General features: G+C 56.0%; 1 protein-coding gene across 2 annotated transcripts in view; it reads right to left on the reverse strand.

The window, feature by feature from the left end:
* LOC138749041 (sprouty-related, EVH1 domain-containing protein 2-like) overlaps positions 1-21,783 on the reverse strand; it is a 28,104-nt gene extending 6,321 nt beyond the window's left edge. Inside the window, exons 1-5 of one of the 2 annotated variants that reach the window (XM_069910073.1) lie at positions 21,337-21,783; positions 11,324-11,495; positions 10,416-10,584; positions 6,537-6,598; positions 4,437-4,598 (exon numbers count right to left, since the gene is read on the reverse strand). In XM_069910073.1, coding sequence (XP_069766174.1) covers positions 4,437-4,598; positions 6,537-6,598; positions 10,416-10,584; positions 11,324-11,495; positions 21,337-21,362 — 591 coding nt within the window. In that variant the 5' untranslated portion in view covers positions 21,363-21,783. Of the gene's footprint in view, positions 1-4,436; positions 4,599-6,536; positions 6,599-10,415; positions 10,585-11,323; positions 14,377-21,336 lie in introns of those variants that run through there. The other variant, XM_069910072.1, reaches the window with a different exon arrangement.
* Positions 21,784-22,348: the final 565 nt, after the last annotated feature.

The raw sequence follows: 22,348 nt of genomic DNA on the forward strand, positions 1-22,348 counted from the left end.
ACTGCATACAATACTCCAAATTTGGCCTCACCAATGTCTTCTACAACTTTACCATCACATCCCAACTCCTGTACGTAATACTTTGACATATAAAAGCTCTCTTTACATCCCTATCTACCTGTGACGCCACTTTCAGGGACTTGTGTTAAAGGCCAATGTACCTGTGTTCCAACCCTTACGGACTGACACTCTAATGTATTCAGACCAGCAGGTGAACCCGACCGACACAAGGATATTTGGGAGGAAAGATTACTTCAGATGGATGTGATTGGGCATGAGACTGGACATGGGATCAAACCCCTGGTACCTCCCAGAAGCCCCAGGGCCCTTGGCATTCAATGCAAATGTGTAGATGAGGAGTAAATGAGTTGAACCTGGTAGAGAAAGCTCTCCCAAATTGACATGTTAGGGCCATTAGATGTTGTGAGCAGAAATAGGCAATTCAGCTCATCGAGTCTACCCCACCATTGAATCATAACTTGGTCCATTTCCCCACCCAGCCCTATGACCTTTGATGCCCTGGCTCAAGAACCTATCAATCTCTGCCTTTAAATACACCTAATGACCTGGCCTCCACAACCACCTGTGGCAACGAATTCACCACCCTCTGGCTGAAGAAATTCCTCCACGTCTCTGTTCTAAGTGGATGTCAATCCTGAAGTTGTGCCCTCTTATCCTTGACTCTCCCACCGTGGGAAACAATCTTTCTATATCTACTCTGTCCACACCTTTCAACATTCAAAAGGTTTCATTGAGATCCCCCTCATTCTCCTAAATTCCAATGACTCCAGGCCTAGAGCTGTCAAACGCTCCTCATACGATAACCCTTTCATTCCCGGAACTATCCTTGTGAACCTCCTCTGAACCCTCTCCAACGTCAGCACATCCTTTCTTAAATGAGGAGCCCAAAACTGCTCAGAATTCTCCAAGTGAGGTCTCACCAGTACCTGATAAACTCTCAACTCCACATCCCTGCTCCTAGATTTTATTCCTCTTGAAACGAACACCAATATTACATTTGCCGTCTTCACCACCAACTCAACCTGCACGTTTCCCTTCAGGCAACCCTGCACGAGGACTCTCGTCATCAGGGGATTTTTAATTTTCTCTCGTTTAAAAAAAAAACCTGCCTGTTTATGTTTTCTACCAAAGTGCATGACCGTCCACTTTCCAACATAAGGTTTCATTTGCCACATCTCTGCCCGGTCGGTCTCATGATCTGTCCAAGTCCTTCTGCAGCCTCCCTGTTCCCTCTACATGACCTACATCTCCACAAACTCATTCATTCCATAATCCAAATCACTGATATACATATTGATCCCCTGGATAATGTTTTAACAGGATCTTTCACTGCAAACACCAGGAAATTAAACACAGTGGCTGCAGTACTAATGTACAGCTGCAGGTGGCAGTGGTGGGTCATCACCCAGCAGCGCCATTAGCAGGTGGGTCGTCCAATTGCAGCCTGAGGCCAACTGAACCTCTTCCCAGAAGCCCAAGGTGCACTGCTGGAACAGGAGAGAAGGGCCAAATGGAGACAGCTGTGTGAAGGACGCCGGTTCGATTCTCGGGTGTGATTGGAAAAAGGGAAGGGGAAAAAAAGAAGCCTTTGCAAAGACGACAACTACTGAAATGAAACCGGAAAACCTAACAATCAGACAGAAATGCCAGAGGAACTCGGCGGGTCTCGCAGCATCCACAGGAGGTAAAGATAAATCATCGATGTTTTGGGCCTGAGCCCTTCTCCCTGCCATGGCAACAAATGGAAGCTAGTAAGTGAGGGTAGAACAGGACATATTAAAACATATGGGTGGGCTTAGAAGATTATGAGGGGCTTGGACAGGGTGAACAGCCAACTCCTTATTCACAGGAGTGGTGGGGCCTGGAATGTTGCCAGGGGTGGTGGTGGAGGCCAGAACTAGAAGAACAGTGGACATTTTTTATCTATGGTGACGGAGTTAGTGATGGTGTCCACATCGATGGAGGGGGCGAGGGTGGAGGAGGTGAGGGCATCGGTGGAGGGTGAGAGGGCGGAGAGCGGGGGGGTGAGAGGGCGGAGAGCGGGGGGTGAGAGGGCGGAGAGCGGGGGGTGAGAGGGCGGAGAGCGGGGGGTGAGAGGGCGCAGAGCGGGGGGTGAGAGGGCGCAGAGCGGGGGGTGAGAGGGCGCAGAGCGGGGGGTGAGAGGGCGCAGAGCGGGGGGTGAGAGGGCGCAGAGCGGGGGGTGAGAGGGCGCAGAGCGGGGGGTGAGAGGGCGCAGAGCGGGGGGTGAGAGGGCGCAGAGCGGGGGGTGAGAGGGCGCAGAGCGGGGGGTGAGAGGGCGCAGAGCGGGGGGTGAGAGGGCGCAGAGCGGGGGGTGAGAGGGCGCAGAGCGGGGGGTGAGAGGGCGCAGAGCGGGGGGTGAGAGGGCGCAGAGCGGGGGGTCAGAGGGCGCAGAGCGGGGGGTCAGAGGGCGCAGAGCGGGGGGTCAGAGGGCGCAGAGCGGGGGGTCAGAGGGCGCAGAGCGGGGGGTCAGAGGGCGCAGAGCGGGGGGTCAGAGGGCGCAGAGCAGGGGGTCAGAGGGCGCAGAGCGGGGGGTCAGAGGGCGGAGAGCGGGGGGTCAGAGGGCGGAGAGCGGGGGGTCAGAGGGCGGAGAGCGGGGGGTCAGAGGGCGGAGAGCGGGGGGTCAGAGGGCGGAGAGCGGGGGGTCAGAGGGCGGAGAGCGGGGGGTGAGAGGGCGGAGAGCGGGGGGTGAGAGGGCGGAGAGCGGGGGGTGAGAGGGCGGAGAGCGGGGGGTCAGAGGGCGGAGAGCGGGGGGTCAGAGGGCGGAGAGCGGGGGGTCAGAGGGCGGAGAGCGGGGGGTCAGAGGGCGGAGAGCGGGGGGTCAGAGGGCGGAGAGCGGGGGGTCAGAGGGCGGAGAGCGGGGGGTCAGAGGGCGGAGAGCGGGGGGTCAGAGGGCGGAGAGCGGGGGGTCAGAGGGCGGAGAGCGGGGGGTCAGAGGGCGGAGAGCGGGGGGTCAGAGGGCGGAGAGCGGGGGGTCAGAGGGCGGAGAGCGGGGGGTCAGAGGGCGGAGAGCGGGGGGTCAGAGGGCGGAGAGCGGGGGGGTGAGAGGGCGGAGAGCGGGGGGTGAGAGGGCGGAGAGCGGGGGGTGAGAGGGCGGAGAGCGGGGGGTGAGAGGGCGGAGAGCGGGGGGTGAGAGGGCGGAGAGCGGGGGGTGAGAGGGCGGAGAGCGGGGGGTGAGAGGGCGGAGAGCGGGGGGTGAGAGGGCGGAGAGCGGGGGGTGAGAGGGCGGAGAGCGGGGGGTGAGAGGGCGGAGAGCGGGGGGTGAGAGGGCGGAGAGCGGGGGGGTGAGAGGGCGGAGAGCGGGGGGGTGAGAGGGCGGAGAGCAGGGGGGGTGAGGACGCAGTGAGGCCAGTGACCGAGCCAGTACCGGTGAAGGATTGTTTATTGCATCTGATTTGCTGAGGAATTGCAGTTACATGAAATCAGGCCCTACGGCCCACAGAGTCTGTGCTGACTACACTCGTTCCACATTATTCTCCCCACATACCTGACAACTCCCCCAGACTCTGTACCCCACCCAAGCACTGGGGGCAATTCACCGTGGACAAGTGACCCTCCCACTCGCAGGACTTTGGAACGTGGGAGGGACAACGGAGAATTCGGGGGTGAGGGGGGTGGTGGGAACACACACGCTCACAGTGAGAAAGTGCAAACTCAACACAGACAGCACCTGAGTCCAGGATTTGACTGGGGTCCCTGACGGTGTGAGGGAGTGGGCTCAACCTGTTGAGTAAAGAATGGAGGTGGAGAGAGAGAGAGAAGAGGCCAATAGATTCGTTCTCCAGGGATAAGCTGAGCCCAGAGATGGTCCGAGCTTGGAGTGAACACACAGAGACGCTGGAGGAACTCAGCCAATCTCACACCTCCATGGGAAAGAGATATTACTGAGCTCGAGCCCTTCTTCAAGGTGTAAGTAAAACATAGGCAGGCGCCTCAATTAAAGGCTGGGGAGAAAGGGCGGTGGAGGAGGCCAACAGACAGAAGGATACGGATGGGGCACAGGGGGAGAGAGAAGGAGAGAACTGATTGGGGGAGTGGGTAGTTGACTGGGGGAAGAGCAGAACAGGGGGAAGAGCAAGAGCTGGGGGAAGGAGATGGAGGGAAAAGGGGAGGGAGAGAGAGAGAGAGAGATGGGCAGAGGGAGAAGGAGCTATGGTGGGGAGGGGGGGGTTTAACAGAAACCAGAGAAGTCGATGTTTTGAAGTACAGGAGATGGGGGTGGGGGGTGGGTGGAGGGGACGGGGAGTGCGGAGAGGTAGGGCTGGATAGTGGAAGCTGTCACCTCTCATGGAGATGGAGATCCAGACCCCTTGCTTTCCCCCCCTCCCCCGGGGCTGGTGAGGGGGAATGGGCATCCTTGGTTGCACAGAGGTGTGCCATGCAGAATGGCCGGTTACCTGGGTGTGGGACGTGGATGCCTCAGTCTGTGGGAGGCCGATTTCATCGGAGAGGGGAGTGCTAATGCCAAACCTTGAAGACGATTCCCTGGTGACTACAGTGATGTGCGTAAGGAGCACCTCCCTCCTGCTGTTGGAGGGCAATCTGCTATCCGTGTGGATCTGCTCAGGCAACGAGAATGGTGAGAGAGGCAGGGCATTAACATATGGAACCCTGGCCCCTCCTTCCTCAACGCACTCTCCCTCCCCCCCACCATCTCACTCCTCCCTCCCCCCCCACCATCTCATTCCTCCCTATGATTGCCCTCACCCCCCACCGTCCTCTCCCTCACCCACTTCACCCCCTCCCTCACCCACTTCACCCCCTCCCTCACCCACTTCACCCCCTCCCTCACCCACTTCACCCCCTCCCTCACCCACTTCACCCCCTCCCTCACCCACTTCACCCCCTCCCTCACCCACTTCACCCCCTCCCTCACCCACTTCACCCCCTCCCTCACCCACTTCACCCCCTCCCTCACCCACTTCACCCCCTCCCTCACCCACTTCACCCCCTCCCTCACCCACTTCACCCCCTCCCTCACCCACGTCTCCCCCTCCCTCGTCTCCCCCTCCCTCGTCTCCCCCTCCCTCGTCTCCCCCTCCCTCGTCTCCCCCTCCCTCGTCTCCCCCTCCCTCGTCTCCCCCTCCCTCGTCTCCCCCTCCCTCGTCTCCCCCTCCCTCGTCTCCCCCTCCCTCGTCTCCCCCTCCCTCGTCTCCCCCTCCCTCGTCTCCCCCTCCCTCGTCTCCCCCTCCCTCGTCTCCCCCTCCCTCGTCTCCCCCTCCCTCGTCTCCCCCTCCCTCGTCTCCCCCTCCCTCGTCTCCCCCTCCCTCGTCTCCCCCTCCCTCGTCTCCCCCTCCCTCGTCTCCCCCTCCCTCGTCTCCCCCTCCCTCGTCTCCCCCTCCCTCGTCTCCCCCTCCCTCGTCTCCCCCTCCCTCGTCTCCCCCTCCCTCGTCTCCCCCTCCCTCGTCTCCCCCTCCCTCGTCTCCCCCTCCCTCGTCTCCCCCTCCCTCGTCTCCCCCTCCCTCGTCTCCCCCTCCCTCGTCTCCCCCTCCCTCGTCTCCCCCTCCCTCGTCTCCCCCTCCCTCGTCTCCCCCTCCCTCGTCTCCCCCTCCCTCGTCTCCCCCTCCCTCGTCTCCCCCTCCCTCGTCTCCCCCTCCCTCGTCTCCCCCTCCCTCGTCTCCCCCTCCCTCGTCTCCCCCTCCCTCGTCTCCCTCACTCCTTTCCCCTCTGCACCTTGCGATCCACCTGACTCCAGGCACCCCATTGTCCATTGCCTCCCTCAGTTATCCCACTCACTCACCCAGGTTCCCAACTGGTTTCCCCTTCTCTTTACCCTCTGTCTTTCATCCCCAGTTGCCACACCATTTCTGTAACCCTCGTCATTCTGTCTCCCACACCCCGTCCCCCCTTTCCAACCCTGTCTCCTCTCTCCTTTTATTCTGTTTCCCCCCTCTTACCCATCCCCATTACCCCACCCTGTTATCCCCTCTATTCCCCACCCCCATTACCTCCTCTCTATTCCCCACCCCCATTACCTCCTCTCTATTCCCCACCCCCATTACCTCCTCTCTATTCCCCACCCCCATTACCTCCTCTCTATTCCCCACCCCCATTACCTCCTCTCTATTCCCCACCCCCATTACCTCCTCTCTATTCCCACCCATTATCCCTCTCTCCATTCCCCACTCCCCATTACACTGACCGCTACACTAACTGTGTCACCCCCCTTATCCTTCACTGACCTTAATGCCTCCACTTTGACATAGTGACCTTAATATTTTTAATGTTAGAGATAGCCAGTTTTACTGCTTCTCTCTGTTCTGTAACAAATACATTTCACACCATCAGTGTGTCACCATGGGCAGAGAAACCTCCTGCTCTTACCTGCTCTGGCCTAGGGCGGGGTGGGGGGAACCTCCAGGCTCACACCTCCACAGTGCCCTGAGCAGGCTAGAGGGTCAGCAAGGCCAATGCCTCTTGTTGGGCCACGCAAGGTTGGGTTTGCCAGCGATGCCCGCATGCTGACCGAGCTAAACTGCAGAGCTACTGATACTTACCGCACTTCCGCCTTCCGCAGCATCTGCCGTGCCCTGGCATGTGGTCGAGGAGGTCAGAGATCCTGTGGGGAGGACGGAGAAGGTGAGCGGGGTAAGGTCAGAGCAAGTCAGTTACCCCGCTACTGACACCGAGCGCCTGGGGCTGGGGGGAAGTAACGGACACGGAACCGGTCCACGTGCTCCAGTGGGAGGGACAGACAGCAGGATCCTGAGGGAGCTGGAATCAAAATGAGAAACACAAAAGGTGCAGATACTGGATCCGTGACCAAGCAGCGGAGAGGCTCGGTCAGACAGCATCCGTGGAGAGAAATGGTCGGTCAGCGTTTCGGGGGGGAACCATTATCGAAAACAAGTGATATTACACTGCATCAGAGTCAAGTTTTGGGGACCAATTTTTTGGGACAAATTTGGGGGGGGGTTCACTTTTCTTTTTCAATACTTTTATTAATATTGAAATTCCGCATCCAGAGTAAATACAGATATATATTAAAATTCAAAAGGAAACGGGACTCTTTATCCAAGGTTCCCTTCATGCTTAATGGCTACGTGACATATGTTTCAACTTAGAGAAGGTTCGATGTTCAGTTTTCGATTGGAATGTAAATTTTCAAACACTGTGGGGACGCTTTTTGAGTTACTTTTTATAATCTTTGATTTGTTGCCAAAGTAGAAGTGTTGACTCATGAGGGAATTTACGCTCTGACAAGAATTCCATCCTTTATTTTGGGCGACTTTTACATGGGTCGTACTTTTGACCGTGGTGAGTACATGTTTCATTCAAGATGTCGCGAGTTTGGGTGGGCAGGCGGCTGGGGCAAGGGATCGAGGCCGGGCCGTTGGGAGCTCGTGTGGGTGGACAGCCAGCACCAAAAATGTGTGGGGGGAGAAGTGGTCGACTCTTACATGAGTACATATGATATATAAAAGGGGGAAGGAGCTGGGGAGAGGACAGAAGGCCATTGGTCATGTTACAGGAGCACCAAGGGGAGGGACATGTTACAGAAGCACCACTGGGAGGGTCCTGTCCAGCTGCATCTCTGTGTGGGATGGGAGTTACAAAGCAGCGGACTGGGTCGTACAGAGGTTCATCAAAACGGCTGAGATCACTGGGATCTCCCTTTACTCTGTTGATGACATTCACCGGGAGCATTGCTTAAATAGAATTATCGAGGACCCTTTCCATCTGACCCTTTCCATCTGGCTCTCTGACCCACTGCCATCAGGAAGGAGGTACAGGAGCATCAACATCAGGATGGCCAGACTGGGGAAATAACTTCTTCCCGCAGGTTGTGAGATTGATGAACAGTGTCCTGTGACTGGCTATATTATTCCAAATAGTCTTACATTAAAAAAAAATTGACATACAGTAAGGTAACAGGCCCGTGCCTCCCAATTACAGCCAATTAACCTACATCCCCCGGAACGTTTTGAAGGGTGGGAGGAAACCAGAGCCCCAGGGAAAGCCTATGCAGACACGAGGAGAATGTACAAGTTCTTTACAGACAACGGAGAATTCAAACCCTGGTTGGTGGTGCACCAACGTGCTGACCGTGCCACCCCAAATATTTGTATGTATTTATTTTAAAATATATTTCTGTGTAAATGTGTAATTATTATGAGGTGAGTCTTCATGCTGTGGCCCAGATAAACGCTGCTTTATCTGGTTGCACAGGTTCATGAACTTGAACTTGACTGAAGGTACGCGAAGTTCTTGCCTTTCTTTACCTCTCCAATGGTCTCTCCCCCTCTCCTACCTTTGGCCCAATACCCTTTCTGTGCCTGGTTCCTTTTCCCCCTTCAGACATAGGAGCAAAATAGGCCATTCAGCCCATCAAGTCTGCCCCTCCATTAAATCATGAGCTGGTCTATTTCCCCACTTGGCTCCATTGTCTGGCCTTCTCCCCATAACATTTGAGGTCCTGGCTAATGAAGAACCTGTCAATCTCTGCCTTAAGTGATACAGAATATTGCCCCTTTCTACTTTCTATGTTAGTCTGGACCTGAAACATTGACTGACCATTTCTCCCCACAGAGTTCTTCCTGCCACTCATAAGAATGTAACGCAGGTGGTTCTGATCTTCATCATTAAAAAGGCCAATATCCCAGAAAGATTTAAAGTTCCAATTTAATCAAGGATTTGTTCTGGCAGAAACTGGGGTCACTGATCTGAAATATGAACTCTGCGTATCTGTTACCTTCTCTCCCCAACTGCCTGCCCCTGCCCCTCTCCAATAGGGATACTGAAACGATCCAGAATTTTCTGATTTTACTACAGATATCTGGAAGTGAGATACAGACCAGAAGATAACAAAGGACATTGGAGGGTTAATCTGGGAGTGATTGTTGGCTGGAATCTACTCAAAAGGTTTACATTATATAACAAATACCAGAAATTGCAAACTGAAATCTAATCAAGGGGGTATAATCGAGGGGGTTAAGATGTAGAATAACAGATCCCTGGGGTTATAATCAAGGGGGTTTGTATGTAGAATAATGGATGTCATGGAGTGAGTTACAGTCTAGAGTCCAATCGAGAGGTGTGGGGGGAAGCAGGGAGATTGTACAGGAAAACATCCCATTTTGTACAAACACTGTTTGCTCCGGATCAACATTCCTGTTTGTTTTGGAAATATTTGGATGTTGGTCACACAGAAAAGGAGGGAGGATATCAGTCTAATCAGTTTACCCTTCGTTTTAATATTAGAGATCGGACACAGTAACAGGCCCTTCCTGCCCACGAGCCCATGCGCCCAACTAAACCTATGCGACCAATTAACCGACCAACTCCGGTGGGAAGAATCTGGAGCACGTGGAGGAAACCCACACACGTACAGCCAGCGACAGACTCAAACCGGGGTTGCTGGCGCTGTGATAGCTTTGTTCTAACCGCTATGCTAATCCTCCCGCCCACATTTCACTGGAGTTGATTGTGTTTGGCGAAGGAGTGGCGTTAGTTGCACACAAGCAAAAGGATTGAGCACGTGCACCTCTAGTGCCTCAGGGCCCCAAATCTACCTACAGCTTCCCATTTAAACAGTGCAGGTTCCAGGCAGATGGCAGCTCAGGTTTAGATCACACATTAACGATAACCGAGGGGATGCTGAGTGGGCTGCGGAGGCAAATCCATGGACACTCAGTGACTCGGTGCTGGGGGGTGGGGGGGGGGAGATCTCTTTTGCTTCTCTTTCTTTGTAAGAGGAGCTTCAGGAAATTTCTACCCAGTGGCAAATCTGTTTTCCCTTATGACAGGCAAAAGTCATTTTGTGTAATATGACGCTGATCTTATTAAGTGACCATAAATTGAATCTTGTTCCAGGTTGCATCACTGGGCCTTTTGGCTGGAAACTCACTTGGATGGCAGGTTAGTTCCCACAGGTCCAGTGGACCTTGAACGGAGTCCAACGTGCTCATTGTTGGCCTTGCAGCAGTTAGGAGCAGGATGGGATCCATACTGGCCAGACAGCTGAGCTATGGAGTCATAGAACAAGGCCAGAACTGCCCACGTCGACCAGTATGTCCCAGCTACTCCAGTCCCACTACCCAGGCAGAAATGTGGGCTACCCTTTAATTCCTATGTGTGACCTGCTGAATTTCTCCAGCACGGTTGTGTCTGCATTTGGCCCGTATCTCACTAAACCTGTCCCACCCATGTATCCGTCCAACAGTCCTGCCTCAACCACCTTCTCATTACCCCTCAGACTCCGATTAAACCTCTTCCCCCCCCCCACCTGAAATCCATGTCCTCCAGTTGCTGATTTTCCCCGACCCTGGTCTTAACATGTGGAAACTCAATTGCAAGAAGCCAGCGTCTCCTCCTCACCAATTCCCAGAGACGCAGGCGTTTCTGCCCATTGTGTCCCTGCTGATCTTCATGCCTACCTCTGGCCATTTCCTCGATGGCCCTATGGATGCTCCTCTCGAAGTTGACTGCATCGGCGGGACTCTGGAAGGTCAGGCCAAACTTGTCGTTGTCCACTTTCCAGTGGTGGAAGATGGGGTTCACTTTGTTGTACACAAGGTTGCTCTCGAGTCGGCATTCCAAGATCACCTGTAGAGGAAGGAGGTCACACAGAGCGGAGACTCGACCGGTTAATCCTGTCGAGCTTCAGTCCAGCTGAAGCCATGCCCTAGAAATGGGTGGAGATTCAAACTCTTCCTCACCACGATACACGCCCCTTTGGAGAAGATGCAACGCTGTTAATTTCCAGACAACCTTTCCGTTCCCTTTGAGTTCAAGAGCTGCGAGGAGATGTTGCAGCTCCATAAAACTCTGGTTGGCCCACACGGGAGTATTGTGTGTGGACACGGGAGACAACCTGACTGGGCCCATGAAGTAATCCAGGCCCCAGGGCATCTGGAATCCCGGCTGTCGACTCTCGTCACTACCCCAAGAAACCTCCCAAAACACCACCCACCATTTCCATCGCAGAGAGGCCCCCTCTCACAGGAAGAGGCATAGATTCAACCAGTGGACCAATCACGTCGTTGGGTGGATGGTTTCAGCTGGGAGATCAAGGGTCAGGGTTTGACGGTGCCAGACAGGCCATGTTCTGTCCACATGGCTCATCCCCCCATGTTTCCCAGGATGAACTGTGTTGGAATGGGAGCCTCCCTGTTCTTGACCAGCCGAGGCCCTTCCTGAGGTGTGGGGGGGGGGATCTTGGAGGAGTCAGAGGGTGAAGTGTGGGGCTGGACAAGATGGGTACAGTGAGGGGCTTGTGGGATGATGTGGGGACAGGGGGGTGGTGGGCCATGTAGGGGGATGCTGATCGGACGAAAAGACTCACCGCTTGATCATGGAGCCGTTCCCCGTGGATCAGGAAGGTGTCCTGCTGGCTGGAATCCGGCCGCACTGACCGGCACACGGTAATGTGGCTCAGGCCAGCCCCTCCCAGAGGCACCCAGCCTCCACTGGAGTCATCCCTCGTCATCACCACTGCTCGCACCCGCCCCCCATCACTGCACAGAAACACAGCGTCGTGAGTCGGGGAGGGGAAGGGGAGGAGAAGAGAGGACAGAGAGAGGGAACAGAGGGAGATCACAAGATCCAGGAGCAGAATTAGACTCATTGAGTCTGTCCCAATCATGAGCTGATCCATCCTCCCACTCAGCCCCAATCCCCATCCTTCAATACCCTCGATACCCTGACTAATCAAATACCTGTCGATCTCTGCCTTAAATACACCCAGCGACCTCACTTCCACAACTGCCTAGGCCAACAAATTCCACAGACTCATGACCCTCTGGCTGAAGAAATTTCTCTTCATCTCAGTTTTAAATTGACTCCTGAAGTTGTGCCCCCTTGTCCTAGACCCCCCCGACCATGGGAAGCATCCTTTCCACATCTACTTTGTCCAGGCCTTTCAGCATTTGAAATGTCTCAGTGAGGTCCCCCCTCGTCCTCTGTACCCCAACGAGTCCAGACCAAGAGCCGACAATCGTTCCTCACCATGCTAACCCTTTCATTGCTAGTAAATCTTCTCTAAACCCTCTCCCATACCAGCACATCTTTTCTCAAGTACAGCGCCCAAAACTGCACACAGTCTCTACGGCGTCTCAATATTACATCCCTCTGGATAGGATGTCAACATTGCATCAACTTTCTTCACCACCGACTCTACCTCGAGTGACCTTCAGGGTATCCTGCTCAAAGACTCCAAAGACCCTTTGGACCTCCACTTTCTGAATTCTCACCCCATTTAGAAAAGAGTCTGCTTCTTCATTCCTTCTACCAAAGGGCATGACCTTGCACTTCCCTAAACTGTGCTCCACCTGTCACCTCTTTGCCCATTCTCCCAACCTGTCCAATTCCCTCTGCAGACTGACTGCTTCCTCAACACTGCCCACTCTCCACCTATCATTGCATCATCTGCAAATGTGAACACAAATCCCATTATCCACATCATTTACATGCAACGTGAAGAGTAATGATCCGAATATCGACCCCTACAGAACACCACTGGTTATTGACAACCAGCCCGAAAAGCCCCTCTGTTGTCCCACTCTCTGCCTTCTGCCAGTCAGCCAATCTTCTATCCACAGCACCACCTTTCCCATAATACCATGGGCTCCCATCTTGTTTAGCAGCCTCGTGCATGGTGCCAGGTCAAAGGCCCTCTGAAAGTCTGAATAAACACCGTCCACTGTCTCTCATTCAGTGCACAAAAGAGCTGGAGAAACTCAGCAGGTCACGTAGCGTCCATGGGAAGTGAATGGCTACTGACGTGTCGTGTCTGGGCCCTTCACCAAGGTACAAGCAGAAAGCAGGCGGGTGGGGGGTGGTGGGAGAAGGGAGGAAGACCAGTTGGCGTAGCGCCCGTGACAGGGGTTAAAATCCAGCGCTGTCTGTAAGGAGTTTGTACGTTCTCCACGTGACTGTATGGGTGTCCCCGGGGGGGGGGGGGCCTCAGTTTCCTCCCACTGTACCAGGGGTGTAGGTTAATGGGGTGTAAAATGGCTTGTTTCCGTGCTGTATGTCTAAATTTAAAATGTAAAAAATTTTTAAATATGGCAGGGGAGAAGCACCGGCAAGAGGTCATGGGTGAACATGGGTGGGAGGGTTTGGAGAGAAAGAAGGTGAGGTGATGGGGGAGGGGTAGGGAGAGGGGAACTGGAGGAAAGGAAAGATGGATGGGGGAACGAGGAGACTCAGGGGAGGGGGGATTAATGAAAACAGGCTCTGGTTGGAGGGGATACAAGGCGTTGTGGGTGGTCTCGGGGTGGCAGTGCAAGAGGACCCGGACAGACATGTCGGTGTGGTAACAGGGTGTGAAACTGAAGCAGTTGGCCTTTAATCCCGGATCAATGGAAGGAGTCAGGATCGTAGATTCTGCATGTGCATTCATTTTTATCAAATAGAAAAAAGAAACCATTGGAAATGTTGATTGAACAGAGAGGGAGTGTGTCCAATTGGTTGCTATGTGCAGTGAATAGTAACCGGGTACCAGCAGGAGCAGTTTATAGTCTGGCAACAGAACCACTGAATCATTAATTACTGGGCACCATGCAGATGTTATGGCAACCGTCAGAGGTTCAGCAGAGCATTGAAGCCAGGACTGGCCCTTCGGCCCACCGTGTAGTGCTGACCTACATAAACCTACTGCTCAAGCAATCTGATTCTTCCCTCCTTCACAGTCCTGAATCCTAATTTTTCTGAATTTTAAAGGGGTTCAGCAATGAATAAATCTTTCTTTTTCCAGGTACAGATGGATGAGGTGTCCTGTGTGTTAGGCGTCCTGTGTGTTAGGCGTCCTGCGAAGCCATCACAGGCCACAGGTGCCCACAGCTTTCAACCCTCCAGGGAAAAAGTCACATGTGCCCAAAGCCTTCAACGGTCCAGGGAAATACGCCACAGGTGCCCACAGCTTTCAACGCTCCAGGGAAACAGGCAACAGGTGCCTACAGCCTTCAACAGTCCAGGGAAACAGGCCACAGGTGCCCACAGCCTTCAGCCCTTCTGGGAAACAAGCCACAGGTGTCCACAGCCTTCAACGGTCCAGGGAAACAGGCCACAGGTGCCCACAGCCTTCAACCCTTCTGGGAAACAGGCCACAGGTGCCCACAGCCTTCAACCCTTCTGTGAAATAGGCCACAGGTGCCCACAGCCTTCAACAGTCCAGGGAAACTGGCCACAGGTGCCCACAGCCTTCAGCCCATCTGGGAAACAGGCCACAGGTGCCCACAGCCTTCAACCCTTCTGGGAAATAGGCCACAGGTGCCCACAGCCTTCAACCCTTCTGGGAAACAGGCCACAGGTGCCCACAGCCTTCAACCCTTCTGGGAAATAGGCCACAGGTGCCCACAGCCTTCAACAGTCCAGGGAAACTGGCCACAGGTGCCCACAGCCTTCAGCCCTTCTGGGAAACAGGACACAGGTGCCCACAACATTCAGCCCTTCTGGGAAACAGGCCACAGGTGCCCACAACCTTCAGCCCTTCTGGGAAACAGGACACAGGTGCCCACAACATTCAGCCCTTCTGGGAAACAGGACACAGGTGCCCACAACATTCAGCACTTCTGGGAAACAGGCCCCAGGTGCCTACAACCTTCAGCCCTTCTGGTAAACAGGCCAGAGGTGCCCACAACCTTCAGCCCTTCTGGAAAACAGGCCACAGGTGCCCACAAACTTCAGCCCTTCTGGGAAACAGGCCACAGGTGCCCACAACCTTCAGCCCTTATGGGAAACAGGGCACAGGTTCCCACAACCTTCAGCCCTTCTGGGAAACAGGCCACAGGTGCCCACAACCTTCAGCCCTTCTGGGAAACAGGCCACAGGTTCCCACACCTTCAGCCCTTCTGGGAAACAGACCACAGGTTCCCACAACCTTCAGCCCTTCTGGGAAACAGACCACAGGTTCCCACAACCTTCAGCCCTTCTGGGAAACAGGCCCCAGGTGCCCACAACCTTCAGCCCTTCTGGGAAACAGGCCACAGGTTCCCACAAACTTCAGCCCTTCTGGGAAACAGGCCTCAGGTGCCCACAACCTTCAGCCCTTCTGGGAAACAGACCACAGGTTCCCACAACCTTCAGCCCTTCTGGGAAACAGGCCTCAGGTGCCCACAAACTTCAGCCCTTATGGGAAACAGACCACAGGTTCCCACAACCTTCAGTCCTTCTGGGAAACAGGCCACAGGTGCCCACAACCTTCAGCCCTTATGGGAAACAGGCCACAGGTTCCCACAACCTTCAGCCTTTCTGGGAAACAGACCACAGGTTCCCACAACCTTCAGCCCTTCTGGGAAACAGGCCACAGGTGCCCACAACCTTCAGCCCTTCTGGGAAACAGGCCACAGGTTCCCACAACCTTCAGCCCTTCTGGGAAACAGGCCACAGGTTCCCACAACCTTCAGCCCTTCTGGGAAACAGGCCACAGGTGCCCACAACCTTCAGCCCTACTGGGAAACAGGCCACAGGTTCCCACAACCTTCGGCCCTTCTGGGAAACAGGCCACAGGTGCCCACAACCTTCAGCCCTTCTGGGAAACAGGCCACAGGTTCCCACAACCTTCAGCCCTTCTGGGAAACAGACCACAGGGTCCCACAACCTTCAGCCCTTCTGGGAAACAGGCCACAGGTGCCCACAACCTTCAGCCCTTCTGGGAAACAGGCCACAGGTGCCCACAACCTTCAGCCCTTCTGGGAAACAGGCCACAGGTGCCCACAACCTTCAGCCCTTCTGGGAAACAGGCCACAGGTTCCCACAACCTTCAGCCCTTCTGGAAAACAGGCCACAGGTGCCCACAACCTTCAGCCCTTCTGGGAAACAGACCACAGGGTCCCACAACCTTCAGCCCTTCTGGGAAACAGGCCACAGGTGCCCACAACCTTCAGCCCTTCTGGGAAACAGGCCACAGGTGCCCACAACCTTCAGCCCTTCTGGGAAACAGACCACAGGGTCCCACAACCTTCAGCCCTTCTGGGAAACAGGCCACAGGTGCCCACAACCTTCAGCCCTTCTGGGAAACAGGCCACAGGTGCCCACAACCTTCAGCCCTTCTGGGAAACAGGCCACAGGTTCCCACAACCTTCAGCCCTTCTGGGAAACAAGCCACAGGTGCCCACAACCTTCAGCCCTTCTGGAAAACAGGCCCCAGGTGCCCACAACCTTCAGCCCTTCTGGGAAACAGGCCACAGGTGCCCACAACCTTCAGCCCTTCTGGGAAACAGACCACAGGGTCCCACAACCTTCAGCCCTTCTGGAAAACAGACCACAGGGTCCCACAACCTTCAGCCCTTCTGGGAAACAGGCCACAGGTGCCCACAATCTTCAGCCCTTCTGGGAAACAGACCACAGGTTCCCACAACCTTCAGCCCTTCTGGGAAACAGGCCACAGGTGCCCACAACCTTCAGCCCTTCTGGGAAACAGACCACAGGGTCCCACAACCTTCAGCCCTTCTGGGAAACAGGCCACAGGTGCCCACAACCTTCAGCCCTTCTGGGAAACAGGCCACAGGTGCCCACAACCTTCAGCCCTTCTGGGAAACAGGCCACAGGTTCCCACAACCCTCAGCCCTTCTGGGAAACAGGCCACAGGGGCCCACAACCTTCAGCCCTTCTGGAAAACAGGCCCCAGGTGCCCACAACCTTCAGCCCTTCTGGGAAACAGGCCACAGGTGCCCACAACCTTCAGCCCTTATGGGAAACAGGGCACAGGTTCCCACAACCTTCAGCCCTTCTGGGAAACAGGCCACAGGTGCCCACAACCTTCAGCCCTTCTGGGAAACAGGCCACAGGTTCCCACAACCTTCAGCCCTTCTGGGAAACAGACCACAGGTTCCCACAACCTTCAGCCCTTCTGGGAAACAGACCACAGGTTCCCACAACCTTCAGCCCTTCTTGGAAACAGGCCCCAGGTGCCCACAACCTTCAGCCCTTCTGGGAAACAGGCCACAGGTACCCACAACCTTCAGCCCTTCTGGGAAACAGGCCTCAGGTGCCCACAACCTTCAGCCCTTCTGGGAAACAGGCCACAGGTTCCCACAACCTTCAGCCCTTCTGGGAAACAGGCCTCAGGTGCCCACAACCTTCAGCCCTTATGGGAAACAGACCACAGGTTCCCACAACCTTCAGCCCTTCTGGGAAACAGGCCACAGGTGCCCACAACCTTCAGCCCTTATGGGAAACAGGCCACAGGTTCCCACAACCTTCAGCCTTTCTGGGAAACAGACCACAGGTTCCCACAACCTTCAGCCCTTCTGGGAAACAGGCCACAGGTGCCCACAACCTTCAGCCCTTCTGGGAAACAGGCCACAGGTTCCCACAACCTTCAGCCCTTCTGGGAAACAGACCACAGGGTCCCACAACCTTCAGCCCTTCTGGGAAACAGGCCACAGGTGCCCACAACCTTCAGCCCTTCTGGGAAACAGACCACAGGTTCCCACAACCTTCAGCCCTTCTGGGAAACAGGCCACAGGTGCCCACAACCTTCAGCCCTTCTGGGAAACAGACCACAGGTTCCCACAACCTTCAGCCCTTCTGGGAAACAGGCCACAGGTTCCCACAACCTTCAGCCCTTCTGGGAAACAGACCACACGTTCCCACAACCTTCAGCCCTTCTGGGAAACAGACCACAGGTTCCCACAACCTTCAGCCCTTCTGGGAAACAGGCCCCAGGTGCCCACAACCTTCAGCCCTTCTGGGAAACAGGCCACAGGTTCCCACAACCTTCAGCCCTTCTGGGAAACAGGCCTCAGGTGCCCACAACCTTCAGCCCTTCTGGGAAACAGGCCTCAGGTGCCCACAACCTTCAGCCCTTATGGGAAACAGACCACAGGTTCCCACAACCTTCAGCCCTTCTGGGAAACAGGCCACAGGTGCCCACAACCTTCAGCCCTTATGGGAAACAGGCCACAGGTTCCCACAACCTTCAGCCTTTCTGGGAAACAGACCACTGGTTCCCACAACCTTCAGCCCTTCTTGGAAACAGGCCACAGGTGCCCACAACCTTCAGCCCTTCTGGGAAACAGACCACAGGTTCCCACAACCTTCAGCCCTTCTGGGAAACAGACCACGGGGTCCCACAACCTTCAGCCCTTCTGGGAAACAGACCACAGGGTCCCACAACCTTCAGCCCTTCTGGGAAACAGGCCACAGGTGCCCACAACCTTCAGCCCTTCTGGGAAACAGGCCACAGGTGCCCACAACCTTCAGCCCTTCTGGGAAACAGACCACAGGTTCCCACAACCTTCAGCCCTTCTGGGAAACAGGCCACAGGTGCTCACAACCTTCAGCCCTTCTGGGAAACAGGCCACAGGTGCCCACAACCTTCAGCCCTTCTGGAAAACAGGCCCCAGGTGCCCACAACCTTCAGCCCTTCTGGGAAACAGGCCACAGGTGCCCACAACCTTCAGCCCTTCTGGGAAACAGACCACAGGGTCCCACAACCTTCAGCCCTTCTGGGAAACAGACCACAGGGTCCCACAACCTTCAGCCCTTCTGGGAAACAGGCCACAGGTGCCCACAACCTTCAGCCCTTCTGGGAAACAGACCACAGGTTCCCACAACCTTCAGCCCTTCTGGGAAACAGACCACAGGGTCCCACAACCTTCAGCCCTTCTGGGAAACAGGCCACAGGTGCTCACAACCTTCAGCCCTTCTGGGAAACAGGCCACAGGTGCCCACAACCTTCAGCCCTTCTGGGAAACAGGCCTCAGGTGCCCACAACCTTCAGCCCTTCTGGGAAACAGGCCACAGGTGCCCACAACCTTCAGCCCTTCTGGGAAACAGGCCACAGGTGCCCACAACCTTCAGCCCTTCTGGGAAACAGACCACAGGGTCCCACAACCTTCAGCCCTTCTGGGAAACAGACCACAGGGTCCCACAACCTTCAGCCCTTCTGGGAAACAGGCCACAGGTGCCCACAACCTTCAGCCCTTCTGGGAAACAGACCACAGGTTCCCACAACCTTCAGCCCTTCTGGGAAACAGACCACAGGTTCCCACAACCTTCAGCCCTTCTGGGAAACAGGCCACAGGTGCCCACAACCTTCAGCCCTTCTGGGAAACAGACCACAGGTTCCCACAACCTTCAGCCCTTCTGGGAAACAGACCACGGGGTCCCACAACCTTCAGCCCTTCTGGGAAACAGACCACAGGGTCCCACAACCTTCAGCCCTTCTGGGAAACAGGCCACAGGTGCCCACAACCTTCAGCCCTTCTGGGAAACAGGCCACAGGTGCCCACAACCTTCAGCCCTTCTGGGAAACAGACCACAGGTTCCCACAACCTTCAGCCCTTCTGGGAAACAGGCCACAGGTGCTCACAACCTTCAGCCCTTCTGGGAAACAGGCCACAGGTGCCCACAACCTTCAGCCCTTCTGGAAAACAGGCCCCAGGTGCCCACAACCTTCAGCCCTTCTGGGAAACAGGCCACAGGTGCCCACAACCTTCAGCCCTTCTGGGAAACAGACCACAGGGTCCCACAACCTTCAGCCCTTCTGGGAAACAGACCACAGGGTCCCACAACCTTCAGCCCTTCTGGGAAACAGGCCACAGGTGCCCACAACCTTCAGCCCTTCTGGGAAACAGGCCACAGGTGCCCACAACCTTCAGCCCTTCTGGGAAACAGACCACAGGGTCCCACAACCTTCAGCCCTTCTGGGAAACAGGCCACAGGTGCCCACAACCTTCAGCCCTTCTGGAAAACAGGCCCCAGGTGCCCACAACCTTCAGCCCTTCTGGGAAACAGGCCCCAGGTGCCCACAACCTTCAGCCCTTCTGGGAAACAGGCCACAGGTGCCCACAACCTTCAGCCCTTCTGGGAAACAGACCACAGGGTCCCACAACCTTCAGCCCTTCTGGGAAACAGGCCACAGGTGCCCACAACCTTCAGCCCTTCTGGAAAACAGGCCCCAGGTGCCCACAACCTTCAGCCCTTCTGGGAAACAGGCCACAGGTGCCCACAACCTTCAGCCCTTCTGGGAAACAGACCACAGGGTCCCACAACCTTCAGCCCTTCTGGGAAACAGACCACAGGGTCCCACAACCTTCAGCCCTTCTGGGAAACAGGCCACAGGTGCCCACAACCTTCAGCCCTTCTGGGAAACAGACCACAGGTTCCCACAACCTTCAGCCCTTCTGGGAAACAGACCACAGGTTCCCACAACCTTCAGCCCTTCTGGGAAACAGGCCCCAGGTGCCCACAACCTTCAGCCCTTCTGGGAAACAGGCCACAGGTGCCCACAACCTTCAGCCCTTCTGGGAAACAGACCACAGGTGCCCACAACCTTCAGCCCTTCTGGGAAACAGGCCACAGGTGCCCACAACCTTCAGCCCTTCTGGGAAACAGACCACAGGTTCCCACAACCTTCAGCCCTTCTGGGAAACAGACCACAGGTTCCCACAACCTTCAGCCCTTCTGGGAAACAGGCCCCAGGTGCCCACAACCTTCAGCCCTTCTGGGAAACAGGCCACAGGTGCCCACAACCTTCAGCCCTTCTGGGAAACAGACCACAGGGTCCCACAACCTTCAGCCCTTCTGGGAAACAGACCACAGGGTCCCACAACCTTCAGCCCTTCTGGGAAACAGGCCACAGGTTCCCACAACCTTCAGCCCTTCTGGGAAACAGACCACAGGGTCCCACAACCTTCAGCCCTTCTGGGAAACAGGCCACAGGTTCCCACAACCTTCAGCCCTTCTGGGAAACAGGCCCCAGGTTCCCACAACCTTCAGCCCTTCTGGGAAACAGACCACAGGTTCCCACAACCTTCAATGGTCCATAGAAACATGCACTGTGACCCTGAGAACCTTTCTAACCAGTGCTGGATACATCCACGTCTTTTGGTGAAGAGGGGAATTACGTGACCCACGCGGGGCTTCTTTGTCCTCAGCCTGAAAACAACAGGTGAATTGGAAAGAATGTGACAGATCCGGGTGTGAAACCCGGTCCCACCGTGACGGGACAGGCGGCTGTTCACACAGGCCACGCTGCAACACGGCGCTGAGACCCGCTGGATATCAATGGAGCCGAAATGCAAATGAACACGATTCCAAAGGGACCGGGGTTCCCCCCTCCCCCCCTGGACCCCCCCATCCCTCCGGACCTCCCCACCCCTTGGGATCCCCCCCACCCCTCGGGATCCCCCCACCCCTCGGGACCCCCCCACCCCTCGGGACCCCCCCATCCCTCCTGGACCTCCCCACCCCTCGGGACCTCCCCACCCCTCGGGACCCCCGTAAAACCACAAATGTCAAAGGGAAACCGGCCGTCGGTTTTACGGTGGGGATTTTGTGTTTGCGGTGATGCTGCTGGACGTGGCGAGACAACCCTCACTCCGGGTTTCACTCCGGATTGACACTCACTCCGGGTCCATGCTGGCGCCGGGCATCAGTTCACCATCCTTCCCCCGCTCTGCCTTGTGCCCTCTCCTTCACACAGCAGCCATCTTCCTGGGGGGTGGGGGGGGAGTGAGCTCCTCTCCAAAATCAAGCCCCCGAATAAACCCTCTTCCCGTCCCCCGGACGGCAGGACCGCGCGGATACTCGCCCCGGGAGCAGCGCCTTCAGAGCCGGCTGCAGTCGCTGTCCCTGCCCGCCCGCTGCAGCCCGGCTCCCTCCGCAGGGTCCAAGCGCTCGTCCGCTCCATCCGGAGGTTCGCCTGCCTTCCCCACCCGGCCCGCGGCCGCTTCGTCGCCTGCGACGATCCGGACAAGCAGGAGCCAGTGAGATGCGCTGAAGTTCGGTCCAGCCGTGACCCTGACTTGGGGAAGGCGGGCGGGCGGCCAGAAATCCTTCCTCAGGACAGGAAGGGGCGTTCTTCAATCCTTCTGCAGGCTGGGGGCATGCTGCATTTAAATAGCACCGCTGGGGACCTGCGCAAGCGTCGATGATGTCCTGTGGGACGGTGGAAACCCTGGAAACACAACAATGTGGCACAGCAGCAGGTCGGGAACAGGCCATCCGGCCCAACTGGTCCATTCTAACCGAGATGGCATCCTGCTCCAGTCCCATCTGGTTCAACTTCTTCCTTCCTATCTTCAAATCTGTCTGAATTCAACATTGCAGTTGTACCCAGTTCTCCTGTTTCCTCTAGTAGCTAATAACATTAGACCTCAGCTGCGCAGTGGAAAGTGCCCTGACCGGCTGCATCATGGTCTGGTACGGAGACACCAATGCCCCTGAGCGTAAAGCCCTGCAAACAGTAGTGGACACGGCCTAGTGAGACCATCTTACCGGAACGCTGCCGTCGGAGAACAGCAGCGATCATCAAGGATCCACACCACCCAGCACACGCTCTGTTCTCGCTGCTGCCATCAGGAAAGAGGTATCGGTGCCACAAGACTCCCACCATCAGGTTCAGGAATAGCTGCTTCCC

Source organism: Narcine bancroftii, chromosome 13, assembly GCF_036971445.1.
Source record: "Narcine bancroftii isolate sNarBan1 chromosome 13, sNarBan1.hap1, whole genome shotgun sequence".
In the NCBI taxonomy this organism is placed as follows: Eukaryota; Metazoa; Chordata; class Chondrichthyes; order Torpediniformes; family Narcinidae; genus Narcine; species Narcine bancroftii.